Below are 21,727 nucleotides of genomic sequence, written 5' to 3'. Positions count from 1 at the left end.
TGAAAAGATTTATGAAAAGAAAGAAAATGCATGTGGCTTTTGGTAGATTTTCACTCCGTGACTCTTGAAAAGATTTGGAAAACTTATTCCTGAAAAAATACTTTACATATAATCATAATGATAATTGGTGTGTTTACTATGTAGAGAATGCATACAAATGAATTTACACAATTAAGAAACAAGTACATGAATGGACAAAGGACATGAACAGACAATTCACAAAAGAGGAAATTATAGTTAGCAAATAAACATGGAAAGATATCATTAGCAGATACTCAAACACTGTGTAACATAATGCACTTAATTACATTAGAAAAAAAAATCAGATGAGGACAAAACCCAAAGCTGTCACGTTCATACATTGCTGATAATGGCTTAAGTACTCTCTTGGAAAGCGTTTGGAAAATTTAAAGAACCATAATAATAATCTTATCACTTAACCAAGCAAGTCACCTCTTACACATTTAAGTAGATAGTCCTTCAAAAAAGAAAAAGATACGCAGAGTGTTCAGTTCAGCATCGTTTACAGCGGTGAAAAGGTACCATGCTTTAATTCGCACTGTCAGGGAATAATTAATCAAATTATACTGTATTAATTTGATGAAACATTGGGGCAGCCTTTTTTTATTTTTATTTTTTGAGACGGATTCTCGCACTGTTGCCCAGGCTGGAGTGCAGTCATGCGATCTCAGCTCACTGCAACCTCCACCTCCCAGATTCATGCAGTTGTCTCAAGCCTCCCAAATAGCTGATATTACAGGTGCCTGCCACCACGCCCAGCTAATCTTTGTATTTTTAGTAGAGTCGGGATTTCACTATGTTGGTCAGGCTGGTCTCGAACTCCTGACCTCAAGTAACACACCCACCTCGGCCTCCCAAAGTGCCGGGATTACAGGCATGAGCCACCATGCCTGGCTGGGCAGCCTTTTAAAATTATGTCATGACAGGCCAGGCACAGTGGCTTATGCCTGTAATCCCAGCACTTTGGGAGGCCGAGGCAGGCAGATCACGAGGTCAGGAGTTCAAGACCAGCCTGACCAACATGGTGAAACCCCGTCTCTACTAAAAATACAAAAATTAGCTGGGCATGGCAGCATGTGCCTGTAACCCCAGCTACTCGGGAGGCTGAGACAGGAGAATCGCTTGAACCTGGAAGGCGGAGGTTGCAGTGGGCCAAAATTGCGCCATTGCACTCCAGCCCGGGTGACAGAGTAAGACTCCGTCTCAAAAAAAAAAAAAAAATTATGTCATGACACAGTACTTACAAGGTATTATAAAAAAGAATATAAAAATGTACGTATATTATAATTATGACAAGAATCACAGACATTAAAGACAATGATTATTTTATTGAATTGATAAATTATTTATTATTGATATTGGTAGAAATTTTTAAGAACTCTAATGCAGAAAGTCTGAAGAAAGAAATTTTTCTTACACTTTGCATATATTAATAGATGACTGAAAAATATCGAATGTTGGGAACATTTTATTTTGTTCACATCTGAAACTCACAACAGCTACCTTTCTCAGCAGATTGGTTTTCACCTGAAATATGATATTTTTTTTCTAAGAGGAGCTTTAATTCTGTTTTCTGATTTATGAATCTTTATTTCAAAAGTTATCAGCATCTTATTACATGAAATATTAGAAATTTGAGAAGAAACAAAATTGTTTTTTAAAAAATGACATCATGGTATTTACCTTTTAAAACATACATTTTAACATTTTTTGTAATTGTTAAATTCATCACTTAGATACAACATTTAGAACAACTTCTGGAAAGTATCACTGAGAGTGAAAATAAAATACAAATTTTGAACAACTGGATGGAAGCACAAGAAGAGAGAATGAAAACTTTACAAAAACCTGAAAGTGTGATCTCAGTGCAGAAGCTGCTCCTGGACTGTCAGGTGAGGAAGAGAACAGTGTCCCGCCCAATCCTTGAACTGCGGCAACTCGGTCACCTCTCTTGCCCCAAGGATAAGTTGCTGTAGTTTATGGAGACTCTCTTCCAGCTCCCCTCTATTTACTTATTTTTGTATGTCAATTAGATGACCCATGGGTTTTACGAAATTGCGAAGTGCCATTTTTTCTGATAAGCAGAAGAATGTATTTTCACCGTTACAGTATTGTTCTCCTAAGAGTTTTGAGTAGTACTCTTGGGGAAAAATGCTCAAAGGGAATTTTGATTTAAATGCTTTCCAATTTTCCATCTGTTTAATCATTTTGCCCAGTGTTCACAAAATTACTCTAAAGGTTTCATTATTTTTAGCATTTCATTCTGTGTTTTTTCAGAGGAAAATGATTTTCTTCTACCTATCATGCATTGTGTTTTAAAAAGTTCACTTGTCCCTTGGAACCTCTGTCTGAATCACATTGGGCTTGAGGGTGTTGTCCATTGTTCAGCTGTGCTTTGCCACATCACTCAGTCTTTGCACATTGATCTTGCTTTAGCACTGCCTTTATGACTGCTGCCCATTCAAAGCACCTCTGCCATCGCCATCATGGCAGGCGGCACGCGCTGTGCTGTTTCTGCACTTCCTGTTTGACGGCCTTGCAATAGTCACTGTCAGGGCTGGAAAGTCTGGCCGGACTGCATTTCTACTGAGGAGGTTAGGGGATAGCACTGGATGTAAATGTGAGCAGCAGCACCACCGTAAGAGGCCTTTTCACATGCTCATATCCTGTTCCCACCTCCCCATGAGCCATTTCCACTTTAGCCTTCTGACAGCCACCTTGGAGTCAGTGTGCTTCCTTACTTGAAGCCTACATTCCGCAGCCTGATGCTGGACTGTCCCCTAGCAGGTGGTTCTTTCCAGAGCCCAGAAGGTGTTTTCATGCGTGTCGCTACCTCCGGTTCTCATTAGGTGCTCTCGACTTACTCCTTACTGTCTGGCCAGTCTGTCTCAATCAGGCTGGCTTCCTTCAGACCACCCTCAGTGCAGGCCTGTCTCATGCAGCTGCTTCCAGCCCACTTGCCAGCCTCCCCCTCATTTCCTTCTGATTCATTCTCCACATTGCTGCAGAGGGATATTTCTGAAATGCAACAGGTCACAGTAATCTCCATTTTAAAATCCTCCAGTGGCTCCAGATTGACCACAGAATGAAGTTCACATGTTTTAGAATGACATTTTGGTCCCTCACCTACAAAGAGTTGCAAATATACCTAAGTCAAGCGAGTCTTACACAGTTGGTTCTCTTTTTGATAGATAATTGTAGCCACTGAACAAGGTTGAAATGGATTAAGTTTAGCTATTCTTCCCACAACCTCACTACCAAGTTGTAATAAAACAAATTCCAGACACAATGCCACCATCTATAGAAATGTAGATTAGCAAGCACGCTCTAAAAATAGTTTATATAAGTTCAGCAAAGCCTCTCTGTCCTCTTTAGCGCACCAACCACCGCTTTGCATGAAAGACAGACATAGTAATATTCCAGAAGCAAGCGTCCGTATCTCTATGGCCAACATTAGGCAACCAGAATCCTTGGAGTTTAAACTGGATACAAAAACCACATAAGGACTTACCTTAGGGATTATTGCACCAGGTGAAGGCAACAGGCTATGCCCAGTTCTTATAGCCTGTTCAAGTAGGGGTGGAAATTGTATCTACAGTAGTTTAGCCAATCCATGGATCTTGAGTATATGAAATTTACCAGTGAGAACCCATTTCTGATATTCACTATGTTATTTAATAAGCCATTAAGGCTGGGTGCAGTGGCTCATGTCTATAATCCCAGCCCTCTGGGAGGCCGAGGTGGGAGAATTGCTTGAGTCCAGGAGTTCGAGACCAGCCTGGGCAAGATGGTGAGACCTTGAATCTACAAAAAATTATTTAAAAATTAGCCGAGCATGGTGGTGCATGCCTGTAGTCCCAGCTACTCAAGAAACTAAGGGAAGAGTATCCTTTGAGCCCAGGAATTCAAGGTGACAGTGAGCTATGATCATGCCACTGCAGTTCGACCTGGGTGTCAAAGCAAGACCCCACTCTAATAACAATAATAATAATCCATTAATTTTACCAATAGAAAACCATTTCTAACATTCGCTCTGCTCGTTAGAAAAATAACTAGTGTTGACTGAGACAAGGAACTTTAAAAGAAATTTACAGACGTGCCTGGCCAGCATCATCCCTTGTCAGTCCCCATTTGCCTCTGTGCCATTACATTTGCAGCTGATTGCAGAATTATTTCTACCTCCCTCCCCTCGCCCCCACCATCCACACACAGGTTCTCCTCTGCTTTTGTCAGAACTCAGTCGAAGCACCCTGACCCTCTCCCTCACCACATGCCCACTAACTGTGCCTTCCTACCAACTCCCACATTTCCATTAGCTCATTTCTTCCTATTTTAAAGTTTTATGCTGCTTCTTGGATGCCTCTTTGTAAAAGGCCATAAACAAGGCAGAGATGGAAGCAAATAAATAAAACAGGCTTCCCTAGCACCCCACATAGCATCATGTGTCAGAGACTGTGTTGGACTCATCTGTCCACGGGTCTGTCCTCTCTCAGACTGTGGGTTTCTCAAGGCAGGCTGGCACATTAGCAGGCCTGTTATACCTGTCACTGCCTGTGAAATTCATAGGTGCTTAATAGTTGCCTGAGTATATCTATTAGTAGACCTAAAAGGCTGCTTTTCTATAAATATTAATTTCTGTCTCTCTCTCTTTTTTTTTTTCACTATTCTTTGCATATAATAACTAAAATGAGACCAGGTGCAGTTGCTCACACTTGTAATCCTAGCATTTGGGAGGCTAAGGCAGAAGAATCACTTGAGGCCAGGAGTTCAAAACCAGCCAGGGCAACACAACAAGACCCAGTCTCTACAAAAAAAAAAAGTTATTTGGGCATAGTGTTGCACACCTGTAATCCTAGCTACTTGGGAGCCTGAGGCAGGAGGATCACTTGAGCCCAGGAGTTCAGGGTTCGAGCAGTAAGCCATGATCATGCCACTGTACTCCAGCCTGGGTAAGACCCCATCTCTAAAAAAACAAAACAAAAAGAAAGAACTGAAAAAAGGAAAAGAAAATGATGAAAATGATTGATGTATACTTTAATGACTTCTCCCAGGGTAGAATGCTTCAGTTCAGGTAAGCTTCCTAAAGTGGCTTTACTGTAGAAAACTTAAGGATTGGAGTTGATGAAACATGAAGACATTAGGATTTGAAATATTCTGAAGGGCTCCTAAAAGTCGTTGGTGACTGGAAAAAGGCCACGTTTGACATATTATAATTATCAAGGAAAATTGTGTAGTTGACTAGAGTGGGGAGGTTTGAGATGAGGTTGTTAATCCCTCAGGTTTGATGCGTCTATATATAAGCAAGCACAGCTTCTTAAAGAACTGTGTTCATGGTAAAGTCAGAGGAATTTAGATATTTTAAAAATATTTAACGCTGGTTCTCACAGAATAGAAAACCGGGACTTGCAAATTCTAGTCAATCTCCATAATTAGCAAAAGATTGTTTTTAATTCCACCCTGATTTATATGTAACAAATTAGAATTTAAAGTAAGACATTAATTTGCCGGTGAAGTGGGAGTTGGGAAATTTGAAGGGTACTGTTAGGCCTCAGTGAAGCAAGGTCAGATGACAGGACTACTGGGCCAAATCCGTATTATTCTGCAGAGCAAAAGAAACAAGCGACCCCACCGTGTGTGGGTGTTCATGTGCTGCTATTGCCGTGGCCTTTGTTTTTTTTTTCTTTTTTTGATACAGGATCTCACTCTGTCACCCAGGCTGGAGTGCAGTGGTGCAGTCATAACTCACTGCAGCCTTGTGCTCCTAGGCTTAAGAGATCCTCCCACGCTGGGGGCGGTGGCTCACGCCTGTAATCCCAGGACTTTGGGAGGCCGAGGCAGGCGGATCCCTTGAAGTCAGGAGTTCGAGACCAGCCTGGCCAACATGATAACCCCATCTCTACTAAAAATACAAAAATTAGCTGAGCATGGTGGCACATGCCTGTAGTCTCAGCTGCTTGGGAGACTGAGGCAGGAAAATGGCTTGAATCCCGGAGGTGGAGTTTTCAGTGAGCCAAGATCACCCCCACTCCAGTCTGGGTGACAGAGCAAAAAAAAAGGATCCTCCTGCCTTAGCCTCTCAAGTAGCGGGGACTACAGGTGCCTGCCACCACACCCAGCTGATTTTTGTATTTTTTTTGTAAAGACGGAGTTTTGTCATGTTTCCCAGGCTGCTCTCAAACTCCTGGACTCAAGTGATCCGCCTGCCTTGGCCTCCCAAAGTGCTGGGATTACAGGCATGAGCCACCATGCCCAGCATGGCTATTGTTTATGCTGCCATTTTTGAAGTGTGTGTCTGTGTGTGTGTGTGTGTGTGTGTGTGTGTGTGTGTGTGTGTGTTATTTCCTTTTGTCTGCTATGTAGTCATTTCTCATCAGTTTCCTTTAAATTATCGGGGAATTATGACAGCATATTAGTAAATAAGTGTTTTTAGAAATCTCTAATTAGTCGAGCCTTTAGGGGAGACTGTTTTATAAATTGAAAGAAGGAAAGTGATTGAATATTCTGAAAGTGTTTTCAGTTATAACTTTGCAGATGAAAAAAGTTAGATTTAAACCTATGATAAAAGAAACATGCTAATAAATCAGGCTGTCAGGGTGTGAGGGAGCGAGTTAGGGTGGCAGAGATGGACAGAGGTAGCAGCTGACTGAATCCCATTGGCAAAGGCTATTTCAGAGAAGCCGTTTTCTTTCCTGGGTGCCTTTGTAGCCAGTCCAGAAGAATAATAGTTCATAAATTCACCACATGTTAGTATGGGTGGATTGTTATGACAGTGAGAGGTTTTCTGTTAATATGCTATGTATTCATGTGGTTCTAAATTCTAAAAGCATAGAGGGTCATACAGTGGAAGATTCCTCCAGCTCCGTTCTCTCGTCATCCATTCTTACTCCCAACCCTAGCCTAGTTTCTTATGGAACAGATTTTTTTTCCCTTTTTCTACTTTCCAGTCCAGAAGATCCCTGACATTCATTGATTTAGAGTTTGTGATTTCCACATTTCAAGAGTGACCTGAGAGCTCCTCACATGTGGTAATCTGGCAGTTTTGCTGGATTGGATTTCAGTGCTCCGCTGTGAGCCTAGCACGAGGGAGGTCGTCCCTCACCAGGGTACAAACCCAGCCACCTGCTCAGCTACTGCATGCCAATGAGGCACTCATGTTTCTCTTTTCTTATGGACCGTGCAGTGATTCTTACAAAGGATTAAAAAAAAAAAAAAAGCTGGGATCCTTATCCTAAGCAATTTTCAAGAGAGAAATAGAACATGAGCGAAGGGTCGTTAACTTGAGGCCATACATTCAGAACACATGCATCTGGATGGAAATGTAATGCTAAAGAAAGTATGCAGAAGCGTGTCCCAAATTTGTGAATTGGGAGACTTGAGGGAAATTCAAAATGAATCCCTCTGAATGCCAAAGATCTCTTGTGTTTTCCAGTGGTTTTGTAATGAGCATGTAATGCTTTAATAATTTTTTAAAAGTTTAAACTTTTTCCAAGTTGGATTTCAACTGCAATCCTGAGAAGGACAAATAAGCAGCTCCTACCATCCTTCCTCTAAGTAGAATGGCAGCGTTGCTGCTGGCCTCATTCATCTCTGTTTTCAGACCGCTGGCTCCATGGTGTCCTTTGTAGTAGAGGGATCCTGTAGGTTTTTAAAAATGTGTCTATAAAGAGTAGACCAGGTCAAGGTGCCTCTTATGAGTGAATTAATAAACTAAGAGGTAGAAAATGATTAAAGTTATTACTGAACTACCAACAGTTATATCGTCTGTCATTTATATGATGCTGCATGGTTTAAAGGCACCTTCCTGCTTGTGATTTTATTTGAGTTCTCAGCTTGGCCTTGGCACACACGGTGTGGGGTGTCATCACTTTTTCCAAATGAAAAAATGGAGACGCATAGGTTTGATGACTTATGCCTGGTCAAACAGCCAGTGCAGGGCAGACGTGGAATGGGGACCAGATCTCAGACCAGCATCCTTTCTGCTCTGCCATGATGGTTCAGACGTGTTGCCTAGATTCTCCTAAAATACACACTTGTGTCATGTGTAATTGAACTAAGAGTATTATGATTTAAGTGTCTTTGATGTAATGCTATTTAATGATATAATCTAATGGCATTTTTATTTGGAAAGAGTGAACGCCTGTCTCTGACACCTTATTATTTGTTTTCTAATATTGTGCATTGAAAACCTTTTCCTGTTACCCTTCCAGGATACAGAAAATCAACTTGCAATTAAATCCAAAGCACTGGATGAGTTGAAACAAAGTTATCTGACTTTGGAGAGTGGGGCAATGCCATTGTTAGAAGATACAGCATCCCGAATTGATGGGTTATTTCAAAAGAGAAGCAGTGTTCTCACTCAGGTACTAGAATTCATTTGAAATGTGCTATTTCTCTTCACTTTTTTTTTTTTTTTTTTTGAGACAGAGTCTCTCTCTGTTGCCCAGGCTGAAGTGCAGTGGCTGGATCTCAGCTCACTGCAAACTCTGCCTCCCGAGTTTATGCCATTCTCCTGCCTCAGCCTCCCGAGTAGCTGGGACTATAGGCGCCTGCCACCTTGCCCGGCTAGTTTTGTTGTATTTTTTAGTAGAGACAGGGTTTCACCATGTTAGCCAGGATGGTCTTGATCTCCTGACCTCGTGATCCACCCGTCTCGGCCTCCCAAAGTGCTGGGATTACAGGCTTGAGCCACTGTGTCCGGCCACATATTCTTCTTTTATTTTATTTGTTGTTGTTGTTTTCATCCTTTACTCGTGGAGACTCTATACCAAACACTGAAAAGTTGCTGAGAAAAATAATTGAAGTAAGTTAGAGAGAAGCATTACAAGTCCCATTTTATGCACTGAATAATTAGAGGCAAAGCCACCAATTCCAACGTCATTGACAGGCTGCAAATCCACTTAGTTATCTTTGTTTTGTCTAATGTACTCACACAGACATAAATATCTCCATACCCCAAACCCAACAGAGTATCTGGCATTGTTTCCTGGCAAGATATACAGAAACAGTGATGAACCAGTGTCTCCATGTAGAGGGAGATGCCTCAGGGAGGAAGTGATCCTGTATCATGTAACCTCTATGAGCTAGGAGCATAGTCAGCTCCAGGAGGACTTTAAAGGTTGAAAGAAACACTACATGGTGTTGAAGAGGGAGTATAAAGGAAGAAAGCAGGCAAGACATCTAATAATCTTACAAAAGGCATGTCAGTGTCAGCATTTTACCCCTTCCAGGAGGAGAGCACCAAAAGAGAGCAAACTCAGGCATCTCTAGACATTGCAACCTTGACATTTTCCCACAACAGAGGAAGAGAACTAAAAAGACTAATCAATTATACCAATCAATTGGTATAATCTATCAATGGTATAATCTATACCATCAATTATAGATGTGTCCATGTTTCCTAGAGAACCTTCATTGTGGGTTGTCACCTACTAAAATCTACTTTCAACCATTTGTACCAAGAGGTAATAGGGAATAACCTGCACGAAATCCATAGGCAACACTCAGCCTCATTCCTCAGTCCCCATTCCCCCAGGAATCTAGCAGAAAAATAGGGATAAGCTCATTCAGTCATTTATTAAGCATACATTGTGTGAGGTACTTTGCTCACTGCCAGGGTTACAAAGATAAACAAGAAAATAAATGAATCCTACCCTCAAAGAGCTCATAGGCTAGTGGAAGAAACACATGTGAACAGATAATTATAATATAATAAAAATATAAAGAGAAAATTAAATGAGATAATGCATGTGAAAACATGCAGATAGTACTGTCATAAGGATAGACATATATATACTTGGAATGGAATTGAGAGTCCGGAAATAAGCCCTCACATTTATAGTCAATTGATTTTCAACAAGGATTCTAAGACAATTTAATGAGGGAAAACATTTTCTTGAAAAATGGTGCTGGTACACCATATATCCACATGTAAAATAATGAAGTTAGACCTCTACATTCATACAATATACAAAAATTAACTCAAAATAGATCAAAGGCATAAATGCAGGCCAGACATGGTGGTTCGTGCCTGTAATCCCAACACTTTGGGAGACTGAGGTGGGAGATCATTTGAGGCAAGGAGTTCAAGACTAGCCTGGGCAACATAGCAAGACCCCCATTTGTATTGAAAAAAAAAAGACATAAGTATTAGAGCTAAAAGTATAAAACTGTTAGAAGAAAACATAGGTGTAAATCTTCATGACTTCGTGGATTAGGCAGGAGTTTCCTAGATAGACACCAAACTCATAAGCCATCAAAGAAAAAAATAGATAAATTGGACTTCATCAAAACTAAACACTTTGATGTTTTAAAGCATAGCATCAAAAAAGTAAAAAAGGCAAACCGCAGATTGGGAAAAAAGTATTTATAAATCATATATTTGATAAGGGACTTAAACCTAGAATATATGAAGATTTATCACAACTTGATAATAAAAGGAAAAATGACCAAATGAAAAAATCGGATACAAGCCAGGCTCAGTAGCTCAGGCCTGTAATCCCAGCACTGTGGGAGGCCGAGGTGGACGGATTGCTTGAACTCAGCAGTTTAAGACCAGTCTGACCAACATGGCAAAACCCTGTCTCTACCAAAAATAGAAAAAATTAGCTAGGTGTGGTGGTGAGTGCCTGTAGTGCCAGCTACTTAGGAGGCTGAGGCAGGAGGATCACCTGTGCCTGGGAGGCAGAAAGAGTAATGAGGCTAGACCGCACCACTGCACTCTAGCCTGGGCAACACAGGGAGACCCTGTCTCCAAAAAAAAAAAAAAAAACAAAGACAAATGATCTGAATAGACATTTCTGTAAAGAAGATAATACAAATGGCCAAAAAGCACATTGAAAAGATGTTCAGTGTCATTGACCATCAAGGAAATGAAAATCAACGCCACAGAGAAATACCACTTCCCACCCACTAGGATAGCTATAACAAAAAGACAGATAGTAAGAAGTGTTAATGTGGATGTGGAGACATTGTAACCCTCACAAACTGCTGGCAGGGTTCCATGGAGTTGGAAAAGAGTCTGGCCGTTCCTCAAATGGTTAAACGTAAAGTTACCATGCAACTTAGCAATTCCACTCCTCCATAGATAGCCCAAGATAAATGAAAACATGTCCACACCAAAAACTTATACGTGAATATTCATAGCATGAGTCATGATAGCCAGAAAGTGTAAACAACCCAAATGTCCATCTATTAATTAATATATAAAGAAAATGTGGTCTATCCATACAAAAGGAATGAAGTAGTACTGATACATACTATAATACTGATGATCTTGGAAACATTGTGGTAAGTGAAAGAAGCCAGTCACAAAAGATCACATATTGTTTGATTCTGTTTACATGGAATATCCAGAATGGACAAATCTAAAAAGACAGAAGGCAGATTAGTGGCTGGGGGAGAATGAGGAGTGACTGCTAACAGGTATGCAGTTTCTTTTCAGTCATGAAAGTGTTCTGAAATTGATTGTGGAGATTACACATTTTAAATAGATGAATTGTATGGTACATGAATTATATCTCAATAAAGTAAAAAAAAAAAAAAAAAAAAAAGCAGAAGGCGTGAGGCACAGATCATCCATCTATAAGCTGTCAAGAGTCAATGTAGGCCTGGCCCAGTGGCTAACACCTGTAATCTCAGCACTTTGGGAGGCCAAGGTAGGAGGATCGCTTGAGACCAGGAGTTCAGGAACAGCCTGTGCAACAGAGTAAGACCCCGTCTCTACAAAAGTAAACAAAGTTAGCCGGGTGTGGTGGTATGCACCTGTAATCACAGCTATTCGGGAGTCCGAGATGGGAGGATTACTTGAGCCCAGGGGTAAACAAGAGTCAATATAGCCTAGTGTTTAAGAGCAAGGGCTTTGCAGTTTCTGCCTAAATAAGGATCCTGGCGGCACCATTTTTGATCTGGATCATCAGTCAGGTTACTTAACATCTCTAAGCCTCAATTTTCTGGTCTGTAAAATGGGGACAACACCTACTCATTTATTTCTATCTTAATACTGATACCTATGCAGTGCTCAATAAATGCTGCCCTACTGATGACCCCAGTTTGAACATTTTGAAAATACTCCTCCTGCTTGTTTTTAGTGTAGTGAATGATGAAAGAAAATTACTTGATGATTTTCTTACCCTTTCCCTCAAATCATGTCTACTGTGTCTTTTCCATGAAGCTTTATTATAAGGCCAGAAGGCCTTCAAGGTGCCAGAAGTTCCACCACCTTTATCTGTGGAAGCTGCAAAGGCCTCGTGCAGCAGGAGCCATGACAGTTCTTGTGGTGATATGTACCTGTGGGCTCTGGGATGATGTGGTACTTTGTGCTAGAATTATCCCTGCCACCCAGATAGATCTGAGATCGTTTTTGGCAAAAAAATATACATCGATGAGGAATTATTTCCTTGCCTTTCCTCTTTATTTTCTTTTTTCTTTCTTTTTTTTTTTTTTCTGGAGACAGAGTTTCGCTCTTGTTGCCCAGGCTGGAGGGCAGTAGCACGATCTCAGCTCACTGCAACTTCCACCTCCCAGGTGCAAAAGATTCTCCTGCCTCAGCCTCCCGAGTAGCTGGGATTACAAGTGTGTGCCACCACGCCTGGCTAATTTTTGTATTTTTAGTAGAGACAGGGTTTCACCATGTTGGCCAGGCTGTTCTTGAACTCCTGACCTCAGGTGATCCACCCACCTTGGCCTCCCAAAGTGCTGGGATTACAGGTGTGAGCCACCACACCTGGCCTTCTTCTTTATTTTCTTAACTAAATAACTTGGTTTCTTTTTCTGAGCCATCCTGCCCTTATAAAGACATTTGGCCCACATAGTTGCCAACATGAAACTCAAATTTTAGCATCCGCATTTGTTTTTATCCAGCCCTGTTTGGGCCAGAGATTGAGGAGCCTCCCTGTCACCGTGGATGTGCCAGTTTTCCCTGTAGTTGTAAGCAGAAAACAGGGTCTGAGTGCAGAGCCGTGTGATTGTACCCAAAGTTCACATCACACTACCCGTAAAGATGGCCTGTTGAGGCCGGGTGCGGTGGCTCAAACCTGTAATCCCAGCACTTTGGGAGGCCGAGACGGGCGATCTCACAGGAGATCGAGACCATCCTGGCTAATACGGTGAAACCCCGTCTCTACTAAAAAATACAAAAAACTAGCCGGGCGGCGAGGCGGGCGCCTGTAGTCCTAGCTACTTGGGAGGCTGAGGCAGGAGAATGGCGTAAACCCGGGAGGCGGAGCTTGCAGTGAACTGAGATCCGGCCACTGCACTCCAGCCTGGGCGACAGAGCAAGACTCCGTCTCAAAAAAAAAAAAAGATGGCCTGTTGAGCCACTATAGTGATCACATTCCATTTCAACCCAGATCCTTATTACAAATTGAGATATAATTCACATACCATAAAATTCACCTTCTAAGGTACAGTTCAGTGGTGGTTAGTATGGTTAGTATATGCACAGGGATACACAGCCATCACCACTATCTCATTACAGAACATTTTCATTACCTCAAAAAGAAACCTCCATACCCTTTGGCAGTCACTCCCCACTTTTCCCCTTCTCCAGTCCCTGGCATCTGCTAGTCCACCTTCTTATGGGTTTACCTATTCTGGACATTTTATATAAATAGAATCATATGCTACATAGCCTTTTGGATCTGGCTTCGTTCACTAAGCATAATGTTTTCAAGATCATCAGAGTTGTAGTACTTATAGTACTTCATTTCTTTTTATGGCTGACTAATTTTCCATTGTATGGATATACCAGATTTAGTTTATCTCTTCATCAGTTGAAGAACATATGGGTTGTTTCCATTTTTAGGCTCTCATGAGTCATGCTGCTATGAACATTTGTATCAGGTTTTTATGTGAACATATGCTTTTAATTCTCTTGTGTATATATCTAAGAGTACAATTGTTAGGTCATATGGCAACTCTATGTAATTTTTTGAGGAACTATCTAGCTGTTTTCCACAGTGACTATACCATTTTACATTCCCACCAACAATGTATAAGAATTCCAGTTTTTCCACATCGTCACCAACACATTATTATCTGACTTTTTGATTATGGCCATCAAAGTGGATGTGAAATAATATCTCATTGCGGTTTTGATTTAGGTTTCCCTAATGACTGTGGATGTTGAGTATCTTTTCATGTGTTTATTGACCATTTGTATATGTTCTTTGGAGAAATGTTTAGTCACATCCTTTGCCCAATTTTTCGTTGGTTTATCTGTCTTTTTATCGTTGAGTTTTAAGTTTTCTTTACATATTCTTTATTGTATCTGAGATCTTTTTCTATATGCAACAAAATGCTTGGACTTTTTTCATGGTTATCAGAACATAGCAGTGGACAAAATACACTCACCATTGCGTTGCCTCCTGCTTTGGCACTTGCCTATTGTTTGGGTAGAGCATATTCCTCTCCAACTGGTGCTTGCTGTATAGTAATAATCAGACTTAAGTGCCAGGTACCATCTTACAATTATAATGTTGTGCTGTTGTCAGAGCATTTTCACAGACACTATTTTATTTGTGTTTTCAATTATTATCTCTGTTTTGTGGATGAGGAAACTGACTCTAGGGTTCAATAAGTTACGTAAGGTCAGAAAGCTAATAGAATATAACTGAACCTTGCACTCATAAATTCTAATACTCTCCCAGTATTCTTTCCCTGGGCTGTCTCTTCCTAGTCTGAACTCTTTCAGTGCTGATCCTTCTGATCTTTGGGCTCTTTTTCATTCACTCATTATAAAACAGCCTTCTCTGATATTTTCTTAGGCATTGACCTACCCTTTCCACCTTCAGTTAATCACTAATGATCCTTCAATACTCTCAAATTGAAATAACTAAATTAGACACAATGGTAGATTCATTGGAGAGCATGTCTTCTTAGTGATTTTCTAAATCAGTACGTTTCCACTTTTTGTCTAGGTCAATCAGCTCAAAACCTCCATGCAGTCGGTTTTACAGGAGTGGAAGATTTATGATCAACTCTATGATGAAGTGAATATGATGACAATCCGATTCTGGTACTGCATGGAACACAGCAAGCCTGTGGTGTTATCATTGGAGGCCTTGAGATGCCAGGTGGAGAACCTTCAGGTAAATTAACCAGAGCTTGGCACGGTGCATTATTGGCAGGAAATTACAAATGGGAGGAAGCACAGTAATGGGCATAACTGTGTTTGTGCCCTCCCACAGAGCAGCACAAAGCATGTTAAATAGCAGTTTCAAAAGAATAACTGGAAATTCCAAAATAAGTCACATGAGCCAAATCAGTAAAACATTGTAAAATGTTTGAATTTTGAGTTGAAAATGTCAAATCTTTATTTTCCATGTCCATGTTATTTCACAATTTAAGGTTTTGGTTTTTGCATGGACTTTTTTTTTTTTTATAGTAGACCTAAGTGCTAAGTACTTAATATTACTTAGTACTTAAAAGTTCAGCCTCAAATGAAGAATGCCTTCTCCGTTGTTTTCTTCCCATTCCTAATAGTTTATCAGAGCTGTAAGATTTGAGTGTTATTGCTACATAGTAGCAAGTGTTGAGAAGCTGCTGCCTTCTTTAGAAGTCGCTAGGCCATTCTGAAACTTAAATTTCTTGTATGCGTCTCTTAGTCTCTGCAAGATGAAGCTGAGAGCCGTGAAGGGAATTGGGAGAAACTCCAGGAGGTTATTGGCAAACTCAAAGGTCTCTGCCCCTCTGTTGCTGAAATAATCGAAGAGAAATGCCAAAATACTCATAAAAGGTATGCTTTCAGATATAATTTGAATGATAGATATCTTCCTCTTAATGGCTTGTGAAGAATGAGGGGGCATAGGGATTGTAAAGTCTTCTTCCTCCTCTGAGATGACTAAAACCTATTCTGGTCTCTTCTGCTTTGATGGATCTAGTCTATGTAAGATTCTATGTCATGAGGGCTATGACATCCCTCGTACACGTGTTTGGTATAATTAGTCTAGAAATGGCCTAATTACAACCCAGTGTACTCACTTACAGAGGGTATAGACCAAATGTCAAGTTTGATCTTGGAAACACCAAAGTCAGAGGCAGAAACAGACAAAGGGGTGGGCCAGATGGGCAGCCTGCAGGGGATGTTCAAACATCACTGGAAACATTATAAGGTGGAAGAAAGGGAGTGTTAGAATATCTATTGGGGAGGGCCTTTGTGGGGTTGGAAGGAATTCTTTGATGAACTACTTATGGTGGGATATGAAAGCTCCCTTTAAGGAGTGTGGCCCTGGTTAATTGCAGGGCTTTTATTTTGATGAGTGGGATATAGAAGTTGGCCTCCAACCAATTGATTAGAAATAGGGATGAAGAATTATGCTATCTTAAGTGTCCTTCCTGATTATTCCTCTGTGCAGTTTCAGCCTCTCTTGTAAATCAACTTTGAACACATAATGAACAAGGGACACCAAATTATACACCCTGCAGTGGTGCCCTTAGCTCTTGATCCAGTCTTTATTGGAAGAAGAGGAGGAGAGAGACTAAGAGGAACATGCAAATGCATCTGACTCCACATACAATATCAGGGCTACCCTCAAAACATATGGCAGGGCAGTCTGTTGCTAAAGGAACTCAGTTGTTACACTGCACATACACATTCATTTGTTGGCACAAGAATATGTTGGAAGGCGTATTGAAAAACATGCATAGCAAGAAGACTGAAGAAAAGAATACCAAAATGCTGGTAGTAGTTACCCCTAGATAAATGAGATGTCAAGCATATTTTAACTTCCTCATGGATTGGTAAGTAGGAAGGATAGATAGATAAGAAGAAAGAAATATCTGGAGGGATTTTGTTTGCTTTTTGACAGTGAATATATGTTGTATTTATAATTAGGGAAAATCTTATTTTAAAAGAGTTCTGATGAGATTTTTGAAATGCATAAAAGTAAAGCACCTTTTATTCTTTAATCAGTTAGCAGGGTTGAGGATATTGTGGAGCAAACATTCTCATGTATTTCATGTTAGAATGTAAATATAATGCTTTCAGAAAGCAGATTGACCGTTTATTCCCATAACCTTACAAATATTTACATCTGTATATTCTTTGACTCTGTAATTCTCTCAGAAATCTAGTCTAAGACTAATATCTTGAAATACAGAAAAAAAGCCTTTTGAACAAAACTGTATCTGAGCATTATAATAGCAAAAATTACAAATATCTTAACTATCCATACTAAACAGGAATTAAACTAAGGAATTTAGCAATTAAACTAAGGAAACAAAGGGGAAAAACCCGCAAACCATTTCTACAGCCATTTAAAATGAAGTTTACTTATTTTCTTTTATTAATAACTTGGGGAAAATATTTTTTAAAAGTTAAATGGGCCAGGCACAGTGACTCATGCCTGTAATCCCAGCACTTTGGGAGGCCGACGTGGGCAGATCACTTGAGTCCAGGAGTTCAAGACCAGCCTGGGTAACATGGTGAAACCCCATCTCTACAAAAAAAATACAAAAATTAGCCAGGCATGGTGGCATGTACCTGTAGTCCTAGCTACCTGTGGGGGCTGAAATGGGAGGATTGCTTAAGCCCAGGAGGTCAAGGCTACAGTGAGCTGAGACTGTACCACTGCACTCCAGCCTGGGCAACAGAGTAAGACCCTGTTTCAGGAAAAAAAAAAAAAGTAGGAAAGAAAGACAAGATACTACAGTCTGTATATGGAATAATAAAACAATTTCCTTTATTTCCACTTCCATGTAAGAAACATTCGTGTAAACAGAAAATAATTTTTATTTGACGTAAATACAATGTTAAAGATAGCATATCTCTATAAACTGGGAGCCTCTTCATGTGGAGACATTTTATCAGGCATACAGTTCAGTGTTTTCTCCATCTTTGCCAAAGAGACATTCATAGGCAAGGCACCATGGCTCACACCTATAATCCCAACACTTTGGGAGGCTGAGGCAGGAGGACTGCTTGAGGTGGGAGGATTACTTGAGCTGCAGAGTTTGAGACCATCCTGGGCAACATATCAACACCCTGTCTCTATAAAAAAAAAAAGTTTGAGCTCCCTTCATCACTCCCCTCCCTTAAAATAGAGTGAAACATTCATAACATCATAGGTATTTGTTGCCAATCATAAATTTTGTAGTTTTGTGCAATATTACAAAGTCAAGTAAATAGCCTAATGTGGATTTCTTTTATATAATGGTTTTATGATGGTGATGCCACTATTTTTAAAAACCATTTAACAGTGTTAATGGTTAATGATCCATCTGCTAATAACTTACCAGTAGAGTGTGTGCATTGTACTTTTGCTACAAGGTAAAGGAGAGAATGAGGGTCATGTTATTTACATTGCACTGACAGGTGGACTCAGGTGAACCAAGCTGTTGCAGACCAGTTGCAGAAGGCCCAGAGTCTGCTCCAGCTCTGGAAGGCCTATAGCAATGCTCATGGCGAGGCTACCGCAAGGCTGAAGCAGCAGGAAGCAAAGTTTCAACAGCTCGCAAACATCAGCATGTCTGGAAACAACCTGGCAGAGATCCTGCCCCCAGCCCTGCAGGACATAAAGGTGGGAACAAAGTCCATTTGGAAAACCAAAGCCAAGTCAGCCCAACAGATGTTGCCAGTAAGGGACGGCCATGACCTGGGGACCAGACAGACCACAGGGACAGAGAAGTCAGTCAGGACAGATGCTGTGAGCAGGCCAAGTAGGACACAGGCAAGGCTGGGAGGACCAGGTGGTAGCTCAGAGGTGACGTCCCGGCAGCAAATAGCTGGATAAGGGGTACCCGATATCACCTCGTTCCATGTCTGTGCTTTCTCTCTAGTGTTAAATCTCTAAGGCAAAAGCTTCATATGAAGTCTGAAGTAAAAGCAAGTGTCTCAACTGAGTGTGACTCTGAAAGAATAATACATGTTGTATCTCTTGTTTTAGCGATAATCATGGACTTGGTGCCATGTTGCTAGGCCTTTACTGTGGGTATAGTAAATTTCAGACTATATTAAAAGCTTGCATAATTTCCTCTATGGTGTTTTTTCTATTACTGTTAATGAATGCTCAGAAAGTTAATACTATTTAGTTCTGAACTGGGTGAACTGATGCATTTTGTATCTTCTGCTACTATAGGTCAAATCAAAAAGTGGCAGCCAATTTAATTAGGTGGGAATCCAACAGATATACTCTGTACGTCTGATTAACTTCTACCTGAGCTGATATTTAAAAATTAAAAAAAAAACAAATTGTATATACACAGTATTTCCAGAATAACCTTAAAATCAGCCTAATTAATAAAATTCTATAGTTTTTGCACGTGAATCCATTTATATCGGAAAGTCTAAGGTAGGAGTCAGAGTTGCATTGATTCTTGAAACATCATGAAAGCAGATAACTAAATTGTTTGACAACTGAAATATAAAGCACATGAGTACCCAGGTTGTCTCTAGTTTCTATGTGCTAGAAGCCTCAACTCTATTAGTCAGTGGTCACTTTTAGTTTTGAACTGACACATTTCAGAAAAGTGCCAGTAATGTACATCATTTCAAGAAAGCCCAGCCTTTTCAGCTATTTAAAATAAATAATAATAATAACAAAAGGTCATGCCTACATTTTCAGGGCAAATATTCTCCTAGATTTTGGTGGAGCAGCAGCGGATAGGAAATTGTGGTTTGAAAGGAGGAAGAGGTGTTTGTGATCGCTTTTTCTTCTGCAGGAGCTGCAGCATGATGTGCGGAAGACAAAAGAAGCCTTTCTCCAAAATTCCAGCGTCTTGGATCGGCTCCCACAGCCCACAGAGTCCAGCACCCACATGCTCCTCCCGGGTCCCCTGCACTCCCTCCAAAGGGCTGCTTATTTGGAAAAGATGCTGCTTGTGAAAGCAAATGAATTTGAGGTTCATCTTTTCTTTTCATTCAAGTTTTAGTCTTGGACATTTGCATTCCATCCTCAATCCCTTGTACCTTTTGAAGCAATAACGCTTTACGGGCTGCTCCCAAACATATACGGTTCTAGCTTCAATCACATGGGCAGATCTTAAGCAACCATTTCTTCATTATTGAAGATGTTAGTTCTAGAAGTCATATATGTATTATATTGCATACACTGTTCAGATCTCACAGTTATTTGGATTTCTGAGTCAAGTAATTTGAGTCGTAGAAGTAACTGCTTAAAGCACGAAGATTTGTCATATCTTCATATCTTCATTCACTTTTTTTTTTTTTTGAGACAGACTCTTGACCTGGCACCCAGGATAGAGTGCAGTGGCATAATCTTGGCTGACTGCAACCTCCGCCTCCTGGGTTCAAGTGATTCTCCTGCCTCAGCCTCCCAGTAGCTGGGACTACAGTCGCCCACAACCAGGCCTGGCTAATTTTTTTTTTTTTTTTTTTTGAGATGGAGTCTCGCTCTGTCACCCAGGCTGGAGTGAAGTGGTGCGATCTCGGCTCACTGCAAACTCCACCTCCTGGGTTCACACCATTCTCCTGCCTCAGCCTCCCCAGTAGCTGGGACTATAGGCACCCACCACCATGCCCGGCTGATTTTTCTGTATTTTTAGTAGAGATAGGGTTTCACCGTGTTAGCCAGGATGGTCTCGATCTCCTGACCTCGTCATCCGCCTGCCTTGGCCTCCCAAAGTGCTGGGATTACAGGCGTGAACCACCATGCCCGGCTGGCTAATTTTTGTATTTTTCGTAGAGATGGGGTTTCACCACATTGGCCAGGCTGGTCTTGAACTCCTGGCCTCAGGTGATCTACCCACCTTGGCCTCCCAAAGTGCTGGGATTATAGGCATGAGCCATTGCTCTCAGCCTTCATTCACTTTTTATAAAGCCTTTAGTGCATGAGCTGTCAACAAGCTTCACAGAAGGCCATGGAGCTCCAATATCACGTCTCAATACCAGCAGGAAAACAAACAAACAAAAAAACACATTTAACTAGTGGAACTGAGAGAACAGAGTGCTCACTGACTCTCCTCTATGTGGTCCCCTCAGGTAGGTGATCTGTCCATTTAGGAAGGCTCAAAGGCACAGAGTGAAAAATCAGGGGGCTTCTGAATATTTATTTATGATTCTTGAGATAATAGTGAACTTCTGGATGTCAAAAACAACTGGAATTTATTTTATTTTGTTGCATTGTATTTATTTATTTATTTATTTATTTATTTATTTATTTAGAGACAGGGAGACAGAGTCTTATTCTGTCACCCAGGCTGGAGTGCACAATTACAGCTTACTGCAGCCTCGACCACAGGCACGCACCACTATGCCCAGCTAATTTTTTATTTTTTGCAGAGATGGGGTCTGCCTATGTTGCTCAGACTGGTCTTGAACTCCTGAGCTCAAGTGATCTTCCCACCTCGGCCTCCCAAAGTGCTGGGATTACAGCCATGAGCCACCATGCCTGGCCAAACACATCTTGAATTCTTAGCACCTCCCAAGCCTGTATTTACTTCTGTTTTGCATGTACATGAAAATAGTTTCTAATGAAAATTTCTCTTGTTCTAGTTTGTTCTCTCACAGTTTAAGGATTTTGGAGACCGGCTGGAATCTTTAAAAGGTCTTATTACGCATGAAGAAGAGAATTTGGATAGACTTCACCAACAAGAAAAAGAAAATCCTGAGTCATTCCTGGTATTGCCAATATTTGTCTTTTCTAAGGACTTAGACTCGCTATAGGGTTAAAAAAAAAATAAGCTGATTACTGTGAGCTTATAGAATGTTTGCATCCTCACTCTTTTTTTTTTTTTTTTTTTTTTGATAGGG

General features: G+C 40.7%; 1 protein-coding gene across 1 annotated transcript in view; it reads left to right on the top strand.

The window, feature by feature from the left end:
• The window catches only part of SYNE2 (spectrin repeat containing nuclear envelope protein 2), a 374,975-nt gene that overhangs the window by 291,160 nt on the left and 62,088 nt on the right, over positions 1-21,727 (top strand). The window contains 7 exon segments of the mRNA XM_017892401.1: positions 1,758-1,913; positions 8,229-8,381; positions 14,937-15,107; positions 15,624-15,754; positions 18,332-18,536; positions 19,678-19,857; positions 21,470-21,595. Coding sequence (XP_017747890.1) covers positions 1,758-1,913; positions 8,229-8,381; positions 14,937-15,107; positions 15,624-15,754; positions 18,332-18,536; positions 19,678-19,857; positions 21,470-21,595 — 1,122 coding nt within the window.

Source organism: Rhinopithecus bieti, unplaced genomic scaffold (assembly GCF_001698545.2).
Source record: "Rhinopithecus bieti isolate Rb0 unplaced genomic scaffold, ASM169854v2 scaffold_20892, whole genome shotgun sequence".
Classification (NCBI taxonomy): domain Eukaryota; kingdom Metazoa; phylum Chordata; class Mammalia; order Primates; family Cercopithecidae; genus Rhinopithecus; species Rhinopithecus bieti.
Note: the sequence above shows the minus strand (reverse complement) of the source record. Positions and strands in the feature narration are given on the sequence as shown.